The sequence below is a fragment of the Ursus maritimus genome, unplaced genomic scaffold (assembly GCF_017311325.1).
Source record: "Ursus maritimus isolate PB19 unplaced genomic scaffold, ASM1731132v1 scaffold_20, whole genome shotgun sequence".
Taxonomy (NCBI): domain Eukaryota; kingdom Metazoa; phylum Chordata; class Mammalia; order Carnivora; family Ursidae; genus Ursus; species Ursus maritimus.
Genome location: NW_024424453.1, coordinates 35330987 through 35344659, shown reverse-complemented (window position 1 = coordinate 35344659; position 13673 = coordinate 35330987). Strand labels below are relative to the sequence as shown.

The window sequence follows — 13673 nt, the reverse complement described above, 5'->3', positions numbered from 1 at the left end:
GTGGTCCTTTCAGTGCATGCCAAATAAAGGATGCCTTGACTTGGGCAGATGTAAGAGACCTTCTCTCAGCTTTTCTAAAAGGATGCTAAGCAAATCTGTCGAAGTAGCTATAAAAGCCTTAGATCCTTTAAGTGGTAAATGAGTCCCCAGACACTCGTGTTCTTGAAAGCTAAGGGATGTGGAATGTTCTGGTCTACCTTATTCCCATGATTAGCCGAACTTTCAGTTTGTATTAAAGAGTGCTTGTTTTCTGAAAAATAGTGGATATTAAACAAACTGAAGAGACAGAGGCTTGGTGACATTATTGACAATACTTATCAGTACTGATTAAACAGTGAGTAAATTTATTTCTTAATACAATAACCTCACTAAATCCTCACAATAATGCTACTATCCATTTTACAAGCAGGTTTAGGATTTTAGTCCAAGCTTGGTCAGTAATCAGCTGGATCTTGGATAAACTGCTTATGTTTTCTCTCTTTTCCTTCCTATGTATAAACAGATATACCTGCTTTAATGATGTCACAAGGTTATAATAATAATTAAATGAGAGGAAGAAAGAAAGATTCTGAGATAGCAAAATTTGGTGACATGTGAGTGAATAGAAGCATTAATTAATAGAGCATTAAGAAGGAGAAAAAAATGAAATAACCAGAAATGAAAATATAAATATATGCTCCTAAGACAAACTATGTGTAGAGTTCTATTCATTAGCTGGGGTAAAATCATTTGTAGATAAGTAAATTGTAGATAAGTAAATCATTTGTGAGTAAGTAAAAAAAAAAAAAAGCATTAAACATCGAATGATTAGTAGTGCTGATTAATGAATTAAAGTCAAACCTACATATTTCTAAAATGGTTCCCACTGAGAACCAGTGAAATAGAACTACCTAAATCAGCACAAAGTATAACCTTAAAAACATAACATTGAGGAAAAAATACCTTTTGAATATGTATGAGGTGTTTGGGTTGTCATAATAACTGGGGAACACTGGTGGTGCGTGGTCGGTAGTAAGGAGGCTAGATGTTCAGTCCTGGCCAGTACGGTCTACATAATGTATGACTGTCATTTATCCCACATGACTCTCAACTGTTCTTTTATGACTAAGGGGAATAGAGAGTAAACAGAAAGTACAAATGCACACCATGTTTCCTTTGACCTTTAGCTTTCTAAGGATTCTTAGAGAAACCAAGTCAGAGTTACAGCTTTAGGGCACAGCCTGTGATTTTAAGATAGGCTCACAGTGGAATGACAGAAGAAAGTGCGTTCTGTTCCTCTGGAAAGGATTTATCATTGAACCTCTCAAATGGTTCCTTGCAAGGGGTCACAGATGACAGAGCAGTGGCTTTTAAAAAATTTTAGAATGATGTAGCTATCAATAACAAAATATCCAATTAACAGTCGCCCCAATAATAGGAGCATTATTATATCACCAAACCAGGAGTCCACACCCTCTCTCTTATGTCTCTCCTCGTGATTAAAGATGGCTGTAGTAATTACAATACATCATACCCTTCCATCCACACACCCTAAGGGGAAACAAAGGAATAGGGACACAAATATTTTCCCCCATATGTCTCTCTTCTTTTTTCAGAGGAAAAAATAATTTCCAAAAGATTCCATAGAAACAATCTCTATATATCCTACTGGATAGGACTGGTCACATACTTACCCCTACACCTGAAACTGGCTAAGGGGACTGGAATTACCACTGGCTTGGAATTCTCATAATTCATTCCATGGGTCCAGGGTACTGTTGCCTGCACAAAATTGGGCTCTTTGGGTTTCTGATAAGGAAATGGGGTAAGTAGTTATTGGACCTATGGGCATACCAGTTTTTGCCACCAAGCTTTCAAAGATTAAAACTATTAATTTCTGCATTCATGGAAGAAAGAGAAGGAAGTTGGCACTTTCTCTCATTTTCTGCCTCATTGCTATAAATAAAAGAAAGCAAGTTGAGTAGAATTTTTCGGAGAAAATGGAATCGTATTGGTTATAAACCCTTAAGAAACCTGATCCGATAACCAGGAGACCTGCGTGTACCACCAATTAGTTATAGGGCCTTGGGCATATCACTAGGGCTCAGTTTCCCACCTTTACATAAAGTAAGAAAGACTGGATTAGATAAATCACGAGTAGGTCACTTCTCATTTTAGGTTTCTGTAAGGCTTTGAGTCAGCAGCTAAATTATACATGATGATTTTCAAACTAAAAGTTATTTTATAACCACTTTGTAACTTACGGTTAAACCTTGTGCCCTATTGATCCTAAAGAATTAATGTGGTTTACGAAACAATCTATTTTAAGATGAAGAGAGTAGTTAGGAGAGATTCAAGCTCACCATTCGTATGTATAGTTTGACTAGCATAATAACATTCAGATACTTTATAGTGAATTTATCAGGGAAGAATATTTTTAAGTCAGTCTTCCCAAAAGAATTGTACTTAGTGGCCCGGAGAGGAATGAGTTCGGAGGTAAAAATAACATTAGAAGGTGCCGGATTAATCACAGTTAAACATTTCTTTAACATGGAATTTCTCAGAGGGTTTATAAAGGTAATGCACATTTTGAATCACCAAAGGAGATATATTATCTTCCAAGTTTCATTTTTACTATATATTCTTTTTTCATGGAATACTTAATTTTTCTCATTTAGAAAATAATCACATTACCTTACATTTCTATAGAGTGGTTCAAATAAGAAAATGTTTTGAAAGCGTCATGTTCTGCTATACAAAAGCCTTTCCTTCCCAAACCTCTTTTTAAACTACTTTTTAACAGTTCTGACCCAGTTGATTATAAGATGCCAATTTAACAACACTATTCTATAAATAGAAAAGAAACATGCTAAATATACATATAGATTTTGCCACACATACCAACTTAATACCTACTAAATGGTACCAGCACTGCCTTATTAGTATTGTAAAAATACAGTATTACAGGCTATGCACTCTATTCCTATTATTTTGATTGATTTCTCATTGATCATTTTTAGGTCACCTTTGTAAAATATTTCATAGAATAAAGGTTCTGGGAAACATACTTAAGAGAAATTCTCANCTCTTTCCCCAAATCTGTTAAAACAAATTGTAGATACATTTAAACTCATTTAAAAGAAAAAGAGCAGGAAGGCAGCCATAGCAAAGAGCAGTCAAGTTTTTACTGCTTATGAAAATATGTCAGTCAAGAAGGGATTCCAGGCTGGATCACTCTGAAACTGTTGGCAGCCAAAATCTCAAAATTCTAAAGTAATCTTTGTAGAAGGTAAACTGCATAAAAACAGGAGTGAATTTCCATTTCTTTGTCATGCTGCTAGTGAGGAATGGGTATTGCCTAACTAGAGGAACATGTGGCTGGCCCAGCATAGCAGAAATGTCAGTCACAACACAGAAGATTTAGGGGGAACCGGCAGGGGGCAAGCCAGACTCCTTGGTTTAGTAGAAGAAAGCAGCCTTAAAAAAAAAAAAAAGCCAACCAACCAACCAACTCAACCCCCCAAAATTGTATAAAATATCTTTCTCATAAGTGTCAGTTCTGAGCGAAACATGTCATCATTGGCCAGTGAGCATATAGTACAGAAGTGGCTTGTAAGCCCTTAGAATTTCAAATATCTAGGAGCAAGGAAGAGTAGGAAGTTCAAGATACAACTGTGTCTGCATGACAGAATTGTAAACAATAATAATAATAATAATGATATGAAATATTTGTTAGGCAGACACTCAGGCATAATAGACATGTTGAGTGACTGTTCAAGTTCTTGAGAACTTTGAACGGGTCACAGGAAGTCTTTTTAGAGGGCTAATATTTGTGTGTGTCATCAGTGGGTAGAAGACATGAAGGTTAGCAAAGTAAAAGGATATAAAACCACAGTGGACTGGCGTATGGATACACCCAATTTGTTCACTAGCTGGAATGCTGTTATTTGCCATTTAACAGTGATCTTATATCGCTTTACTATGGTTACACCTTTCCAATGAGGAATGATTTAAGTTAAAAAAAAAAATTAAAGATCTATTTCCTTGACTTTGCAGCCTTGCCAAGCTACCCAAGTAGACAACATTGCCATCTAGTGGTCTACCCATACTACAGCCACCACTTTTGGGGTGGGAGCAGGGGTCCTAACAGCTTTGAGGGGGGTTCCCAGTAAATGCAATGGTAATGGTGGTGCCAAAGCCACACCAAGAGCATACAAACTCATCCAGAGAAAATGTGCTAACATTCAGTTGGAGAACTCACTCTGGCCCCGAAGCTTTACCGCTCCACGGAGAAAAAAAGTACCATCACCACTGAAATGAGGGTTGGATCTGCCTCATTTATTTTCTTTCTCTGAACTTTTAAGATCCATTTCTCATTTCTTTGTTCACTTACCTTTCAAAAACATTTTCCAAACATTTTTTCATCTTTACAAGAAGGATGTTGCCCTCTATCACCATGACCATGTAAAGAAGCAGGTATCAGTTTACCAATGATGGTCAAGAATTCCACAGGGATGGATGAAAGGGACAAGGGACACTTCTCTACTACCTTTGCAATTTCCTGTGAATCTACACACACACACACACACACACACACACACACACACACACACTCCTACCTCTACAGGGAGTCAATCTAAGCCTTAATGGAGATATAGGATTTGTCTTAGAATGAACAAGAAAGAGCTAGGCTTTGGTCTGAACAGATGAAGACTTAAGGGACAGGGAAATAGGAAGAGGCTTATAAGAGTGGAGCACAGACAGCTTCAGCTGAGGTTCCCAATATTCTAGAGATAAATATTCTTAGCAAGCATCCCTTGGGACCTCTTTTTAAGTTAAAATCAGATACTCCCTGCTTCTCCTGATTGACTGGAAGCCTTATGTAATCCTTCATTCTGCAACCAGGCCACCTATGGCAACAGCCACCAAAATGCCAGAAAGGCATGGAAGGGTATGAGAATCATGCCCAAGACTGGACCATTATCAGACCACTGATGGGTTCTTGCCAAGCCCCATCTCTGACCCTGTGCGATTAAGATCATGATGGATATGAGAGTACCAACAAAATAGCCATTAAGTCTTTTTTAGCCTATTTTTGACAAAACAAGGATAGAAACACAAAACATGGGTTTAGATCTATTTGGCTAAAGGAACAGTGAGAAAGCTGGAAGAGGCAATTTTCAGAAATCCAAATATGTGCTTTTCCAGAATTTGCATCAGAGGCTTAGTCATGCCCATGCAAATGGATCTTAGTTCAAATTCATGTCAGAAAAATCTGGAACACACTTACTTCCTCTATGCAAATCCTCTAGGAAAGCAGCCGTTGGTTCTTACCTATAATAAAAAGAATCTCCACTGCAATGTCACTGACTGTTGTGCTCCGAGTCGTGGACAGGTCATCGTTGCCAATAAAGCAAACGTTGTAAGGTACGGTCACGGCAACATAGAACGTCGCCAACAGAATAAGCCAGTCCCAGCCAGCTTTAAAAGTGCTAAAATGCAAAAGTATGAATTTGGACTTTTTTGCATCAGAAACTTTATACTCCGGAAATGCTGGTTTATCTACAAAAACATTCTGTGGATAAAGACAAAAAGGAGAGAAGGGAGACACAACGTTAGAAGCAAGGATCACACAGCCTCAACCACACTTCTGTGAGGAGGGTCACTCATACACACAGTGCCCATGCATTTTACAAACGACTTTTAGAAGTTGGTGATGCAAAAAGTAGAGCTGTACAGACTAAAACTGAGCAGAGATCTTTGTTGTAAGTAATAGGAATATGCAGAATTTAGTCATGAATGTTAAGTGAATAATCTAGACTTTGTTCATTAAGAACAAAAAGATCATTACCTAAAATGTCACCTGTACACATCCACAGTTGCAAGGATTACACACACTGGAAACACAAAGATACATTTATATTTCTATTGTCATGGGGCCATTCCATATACTTGTAGTTCTGAGATGATAGTCCTTATCTAACGGGTATATTTGACCCGGAATTCTTCTAATAATAGCAAAGTTACCGTTTTTCTTCCCAAAAAGGATATAGAGATATATAATCAATGTTCTATGGTTAATAGCTATTTACATTTCTTCCAAAATATAACCAGGTTGTGCTAACTACTTGGGTTTTGCGCTGTGGTTGTTGATGAAGTTTCAGGTTGGGAACCCACATCTCATACCCTTGATTGGCATGGATTCATCCTGACACTAGCTAGCCCTTGTAAAGATGGCAAAGTAAGAAGCGGTTACTTAAGAGTTATTGAAGTCATAGGAGGAGAAAGGCAGTGTTCACTGTGCAGCTGATTAAATGCAGAAGAATAGCTGGAGTTTTATAACTGCAAAAGCACTTCACTTTGAAAGCAGTCCAAATTGAGGAACTATCCTTTATTGCTATGAGACAAAGGGAGGCCAACAATAGCATGTGTGGAAATTTGACAAGCCTATGACCAGATACTTGCAGACCTTGCTTTGACCTCAATTAATGAGAAATACAAGATCGGTAATGGAAACTTAAATTTGAAAGTTAAGTTGAATGAAGTGAGCAGTTAAAAGTTTTGGAATACATGTGACTTGCAGGTCACGGTGTGTTTTCTTGTTTCAGCCATTGAGGAAAGGGCAAATTCATGTGGAATGTTCAGGGGTTCCTGAAGTACTTGAGGATTCAAGAAAGGTCAGAGCCATCAGGAATACTTTGCTCTTTAGTGATAACTGTGAGTGACCAAATATTTTCGCTACCTTCATAGTAATGCACCCCCTACCTTTTCCCTTGGTAGGCATTCTCAACACATTTCTACTTCCTGTTAATATTCTCACTCAACCCACACAGGTGCCTCATAATGCCAGGATTTCGTGGTGAGGGACTACTTCACTACTTCCAGAAGGTTCTTTGATGCCCATCTGCCACTGCATCTCTGTTCCACTTAATTCCCTGAAACTTGACCTGCCTCTTTTGCCTCATTCCCTAGTTTCCAGAAATAAATGTAAAGGATGGGCTTTGGCACCAAACCGGGAAGAGGAGGGTGAAGTACACCTATTGGGCTTCTCATTAAGGTTTAGGTAGGTGCATAGAAGAAGAGATAGTTAGGGTCCGTAAGTATTAATCACCTGTAAGTACTTCTACTTACAGAAGGACATGATGGATTCTCATATAATTCTTTTTTAAATATAAGACATTAGTAGAGAAGCCATGGGGAAATACCTCAATTTCTATCTGAGTAAGTCTTTTGCTATCATATTATAGAGATTAAAACTTCACCTTGTTTGAGGGAGATGCCAGCTCTGGGAGTGAGGATTGGGAAAACGCAGGAAGTATTTTCTTTGGATTATGCTGGATTTCTTTGGATCATGAGGCATTAGTGATGCTGACGCGAGAAGTCAGCAATATATCAGTTATCTCCAAAAGTCAGGAAATAAATCACACTATTTCCTTTTTATAGGGTACTTAAAACATATCCCTTCGAATTATTTTAAAAGATACTAAGAATTCATTATACCTCAGATTAGGCTTAAATTGTGAAGAGTTTTTTTAACTCAAATCCTGTACATTGTGACACGTTCACCTGAGTAAAAAAATAGATCCTCCTCTCCTCCCACCACCAGATTCGTAAAGTTTTATCAAAACCCTTTGAATGGAAGAAAATTTCTTATAATTGGGAAGTATGCTTTTAGCACGTTGGGGGAAAGAGATCTATTATTTATAACCCTGAAACACGGGGTTTGCCTAAGGAAAAATGCAACCAACTATTCTCAATTTTAGTTATATATTATTTCTTAATTTCGAAGCATATTCTTTAGTACCAGTGGTGTTTTAGCGGTTTAACCTCTCCAAATTATTGAAACACAATGGTTAAAGCAAAAGCCTAACTAAGGTAACTGTTTCCTAAACCATTTTTGTAACTTTTCTTTGAAATTAACTTTTGCATGAGCAAAGAGATGGGGGAAAATGTTTCGATAATCACTGCACCAAGTCCCAGGGAAGCGTTTGCCCCTGGTACCCAGCTGGTAATATTTGGGCATTTAAAGCACTCTCCTTTCAAGCTCCCAAGTGCTCATGTGATCTTAACATCTCCTTGCGTTAGACACATTTGCAGCATCACGTCGTTGTGTAACAGAGTAACTAATCAAAGAAAGCAGAAATTCAGTACCTTTTCTAAGATGTACCCGGCGGGCAGAGCCAGGACTCAAAGGTGTTACATGCTGATCCTCAAGCCGTGCTAATGTCCTGATGAGTTCATTTGCCTATGGTTGAATCATGTATTCCTATTTCCACAGAACTGTATCAGAGCACTGTGGCTTTGAGTCAGAACATTCACAGCTGGGGCCCACATCCTGCTTCTACTTTTGAGATCTTGAGTAAGTTCTTTTCCATCATTAAAATGGAACTAATAAGAATTATATCTAGTACTGGCTTACTATAGAAGTCAAATAATACGATGTAAGTAAAAGGAATTTGTAAAGAGCAAAGAGTTGTAAAAATCTTGAGAATTTGTGTGTGGATGTTATTATAACCAGAATTCCCCCAAAATGGATTGTGCAGCTGATAAACGGTCTGGATCATTTTTTCCTCTTCTTCCTTCTCTCCTCCTGCCGTCTTTAGCCACTCTGCTCTCCTTGAAAAGAGGTAGTGAACAGGGCCAGTCCTCATTTTTGACATTGCTTTTAGAAATAAGATACTACCTGTATTGTCGGAGTCACTTTGTTGATTAGACCTCCTTACTTACTAGGTATTATTTTAATGTTCCCCCTCCTCATGTTTGTATTTCTTAACTGATTGGCAATTTAGCAAATTAGCTAAGTGATGGGAATTAGGATCTTTTAAATCAGATTTTTAAGTACTCTTCTGTACTTTGTTGGATCTAAAGGGAAAAACAGCGTGTTCAGCAAACACATTTTGAAGCTTAGTAATACTTGCTATGTTTAAATGATTTTCAACTAAAGGGTAGAAGATAGTGTCAGCTTTCAGCATTACAGAATCTCTGGCTAATATTTGTTTAGGTGCTTTGTTGGTTGACCTGCATAGAATCAAGCCCAGATGCGGTTACCTTTGTTTCTTCCTGGAACTTGTTTAACGTCACTAAGGCTGGCTTAGTAACTGAAGGGAGATGTAAATAGGGACCAGGGGAAGGATCCATAGATCAAGAGGTGGTCACTCTTTCAAGTGGATCCCTGGACTCTCAGCAAATCAATGTGACACAAAGGCACAGTTTTCCCCAGAAAATCTTTATACTAAGACAGGCCAAAATAAGCAGGGTGTGACTCTTAATGGTGATGCCTGGCAGGTCGGCCCCAGCATGGGTGGCGGTCCTAGAGAACAAATGGATCAAAACAGCTTGTTCTGGTTTCCAGAAAGAAATCACACTGAAGCAGAAGGAGCTTTGCAGCACTTTCTCGTCCGATCTCCCACCCCGCAGGGCTCGGGCACCTTTCTCTGTCCACTACAGAGAACCGGATACTTTGTATGTCTGATACCTGGCTGTTTCATAAACACACGTGTATTAGCTAGTCTCCAGCTTTCCATGGAAAAAGGAAGATGCCAAAGGAACCCCCTGGGTCCCTAACTCCCAGAACTTCTGGACCTTGGATTGATTCCAAAATAGCTCTGCTTGTTTGATGTGACTTTTTCTAATGTCACTGGCAAATGAGATCCTGAGTATTTGTATCTACCACACATAGTCACACATCCCACAAAGATGTTATGTTCTGAAGACTCCACAGTGCACATGAATGATATTACCATCATTTGAAAAAGTATCTCTGAATACCTATAACCAAACAGACAAGAGTTCTGGGTTTCTCAGTGACATCTTTCAGTATTAAGAACTAATTATAAACTTTGCGTGAAACCCTGTAAGATGTGTATCATGCAAAACTGTGCAGAGGTTCACCTTTTTGAAGCACAGTGACTTGCTGGGGCTTTTGACAGTTGGTACCAGGTTTCAGAAAGTAGCCCTACTGTCATTTACCACGAGTGCAACTTTTGACAAAATGGTATGATATGAAGCATAGAATTTCAAATCGAATATTCTGTTGTGTGAAATTTCCAATTCTGTTTTATATAAGATGTAAATTTTTAAATGGAGTAATGACTTTGATTTGTTCATTGTCCTCCTGGATAAAAGCATTAAGTGAAATTAGATAAAGTGCAAAATAGATGGAACTAAAATTAAATTTGAGAAATTTTAACCAACAAACTACAAATGTGTAATATGACTCGGTGCATCATCTTGTTCATAAAATGTAACCAGTATGTCCCCATTCACAGCGTCCCCTGTACCGTATTGTACTGACTACAGTGATATTCTAATCTCTGTGCTGTGATAACACTATGATTAAGCACTTTTATTGCAGAAACGCCTCCTGATTGCTGACCTTTTCTAGTTTATTCTTTATAGGAAAGCACAAACCAAAGTGCAAAAAAATCTAGGAAAGCCAATAAATGAGTAATTGGAGCCTTTCTTTAGTGAATCAAATATTGGCACCAGGGGAAACTCTAGCATTCGTAGTGTACACACATACCACCTACATTATTTATTTTCAATTTGTTCTTTTCTCTTCTTTGTAGGTGCCCAGAGATGTGATAAAGGACCGCTCGGCTCCGTCTCCGGGCTGAGTCAAAGTGGGTCCCTGCTCTTGATCTTCCTTTGGCTCTGTCTGGGGGAAAATAAAACTCATTAAGCACCAATGAATGCATCATTTCATCCCAAGAAAGTCAAGTTTTGACAGTTGCCTTTCAAGACACACAGTACATGTTTTTCAACACTTAAACTTACCTGCTGCCTCCTAACGACATCTATTTAATTTTAGTTCTTTACAATTTATATATTTTTTTGGCATCATATTACCTGCATTAATTTTTTAAATTACAGTAAAACATACAGGAGCATAGAGGAAATTTCAAACAGTTCAGAAAAACATTACATCAAAAGTCAAAAAAACATTACTCCTATCTTCCTGCTATTCAACATTCATATCCTAATTCAGCTCCCAATATTTTTTCTTGGTATTTTTCCAGTTCCAATGCTATATCAACATTTATATTTATTTTTCTTTGCATAAATGGAAGTTTCCAAGAAAAACTCTTTTTTAAAAAAGATTTTATTCATTCATTTATTTATTTGAGAGAGAGGGAGAGAGAGAGAGGGAGAGCATGTACAGGGGGAGGGGGAGAGGGAGAAGCAGACTCCCCATGGTGAAGGGAAACTGAGGCAGCTAAATCCCAGGACCCCAGGATCACAACCTGAGCAGAAGGCAGACACTTAAACGCTTAACTAACTGAGCACCAAGGTACCCCATAAAAACTCTTTACATAATCTTTTTTCACCTCAAAGTAACTTGTAAATCATTCTAAATATGTATGTTATTTGCATTTATTTTTATGAATTCTATTCATATTATTTTTGCCAGTATTAAAGTTACATTGGTATTTTTTTATTTACTTGCAAGAGCTCTTTGTGTACTAATTGCCATTTTCTTGTCATAAATGCTGCCAACAGTGCTCCCATTTTGTTACTCGTCTTTGAATTTTATTTATTCAGTATAGAAATTTTTAATTTTTATGTTGTCAGATTTAATGATGTACCCATTGTGGTGTCTAGACATTATGTCCTGCGTAGCCAAACTGCCATTCACTAAAACATTGTTTTAAAAGTCTATGCATGCTTTCTTCTGACATCTTTATTTTTTTTTTATTTTTGACATTTATATCTTTAATCCAATTGGACTTTATTTCAGTAAAATTAGGTAGATATCCAGCTATTATTTTCTTCCCAAAGGGCTACTATCCAAGAGGAATAAAAAATGTTATATGACATTAAGAAACACTTAGTCTTTATTTGGTTAGTCGGTCAACATACAATTTCATCCTAAATAAATTGTATCTATATTACAGTGAGTGCAAAATATAAAAATTAAAAACTATTGTTTATCTAAGCTTCATCATCCAATCTCTGTAGTATTACAAAGGCTCTTTGATTTCTCTCTTTCATAAAAATGATGTGGTTTGGTTGCTATGGTGGGGAAACCATATAACTATTATCGATAGCTACTGTGTGCCCATCCTTGTTCTATTTATTATTTCAATTAATCCTCATAAATATCCACTGAGATTAGTATTATTATCCTCCATTTATAGATGAGAAACCTGAAAGGCTTAATATGATCACGCAGCTAGTAAGGAATAGAGGCAGTATGTGAAGCTGGACTGGTTCAAAGTTCCTACTCCTCCCACACATAGTGGGAGCAGGAATACTGCCTGGTTGTTGACTGTCACTTAGAGTAATGTGTATCGTTGTCCCTGCCCATCTGAGATTGGACTCCAAGTCTTTCAAGGACTTTAACTGCACCCAATTCCCACTCTACCCTGGCATGCTTTTAATGACCAGAAAATAGGGTGTTTTATTCCCTGCAAAAGTCTAATCTGATGTTACATGGGTTTTTTTAATTGTTCACCTTTTGCTTCTTCTTTTGAAAGAATGTTTAAAATAAAATACGATACATTACTATAGGCTTGAATCACTAAAAACAGATTAAGAAACAAAAACAACATCAAAAGGGGCACTTTGTTTTGGAAACTCATGGCTGGACAAGCACATTTCATTGTCTTGTTAAAGGTTAAGATCGTGTGTTCATGTGTTCAGATTTTTGGTCTATACGGAACTCATCTTTTTTTAAAGATTTTATTTATTTATTAGGGAGAGAGAGAGCGAGCGTGTGCACAAGCAAGGGGAGCGGCAGGCAGAGGAAGAGGGAGAAGCCGTCTCCCCACTGAGCAGGGAGCCCGATGCAGGGCTCAGTCTCAGGGCCCTGAGATCATGACCTGAGGTGAAGGCAGACGCTCAACTGACTGAGCCACCCAGGGACCCCTACACAGAATTCTTGAACAGTGTTTTTAAAAATGTAATTATTAATCCAGCCAGGCATAATTTTAAATGTATTTACATATGAAAACAGCCAGAGTTTTAAAAACCATGTCTATAGGAATATGGTGGGAAAGGCCCATGGGCTGCTTCTACCAGTTGGTATCAAAATGCCAGGTTGAATTACAATGGTAACTACCAAGTGGACCAGATTAGAGAGACTAATGACAGATAATAAGCCAATTCCCTTCTCCGTGGAGAAATCTAATTAATACTTGAGATTTTCCAAAGGAAACAACAGTAATTTTTTTAGTCTTAAAAAAGGGCCCCTCAAAGGGAAATAGCAAAAAAAAAAAAAACAAAAAAACAAAAAACATATCTATCTTGATCTTGGTTCTAAATGGAAGAAAAGAAGTTTTCCTTAAAACGTTTTCATTACAATCTAATTCTTGTGCAGGATTGAATTGAAAATCATTCTAACCAATGTGTCTAAAAATCTCCCAAGCAGAGGAAGCTCTTTTTGCCCACAGGTCCTGTCCCTGTGTTTTAATAAAACCACCCTTTCTACACTGAAAAAGAAAATAAATATATAAAGTAAAATAAAATAAAATGAAATAAAATAAAATCTCCCTAGCAGAGAAATGAATTTAAAATGCTCCTGGGTTGATGGCTCCTGTCTGAAAAAAAAAAAAGAAAAAAGAAAAAGAAATCACAAATAGAATAGGGAGCAACTTATTTTTTAAAAATATATACAAAGTACTCATGACAGCAATATTTGTAATTTGCACATATACACAAACACATAAGCATATATATATATATATATATATATA

At 37.3% G+C, this 13673-nt stretch overlaps 1 protein-coding gene across 1 annotated transcript in view; it reads right to left on the bottom strand.

Annotated features, from left to right (window-relative positions):
* Positions 1-13673, bottom strand: part of KCNH8 (potassium voltage-gated channel subfamily H member 8) — a 360674-nt gene that overhangs the window by 138667 nt on the left and 208334 nt on the right. The window contains exons 4-5 of the mRNA XM_008709154.2: positions 10509-10636; positions 5314-5554 (exon numbers count right to left, since the gene is read on the bottom strand). Coding sequence (XP_008707376.2) covers positions 5314-5554; positions 10509-10636 — 369 coding nt within the window. The remainder of the gene's footprint in view (positions 1-5313; positions 5555-10508; positions 10637-13673) is intronic.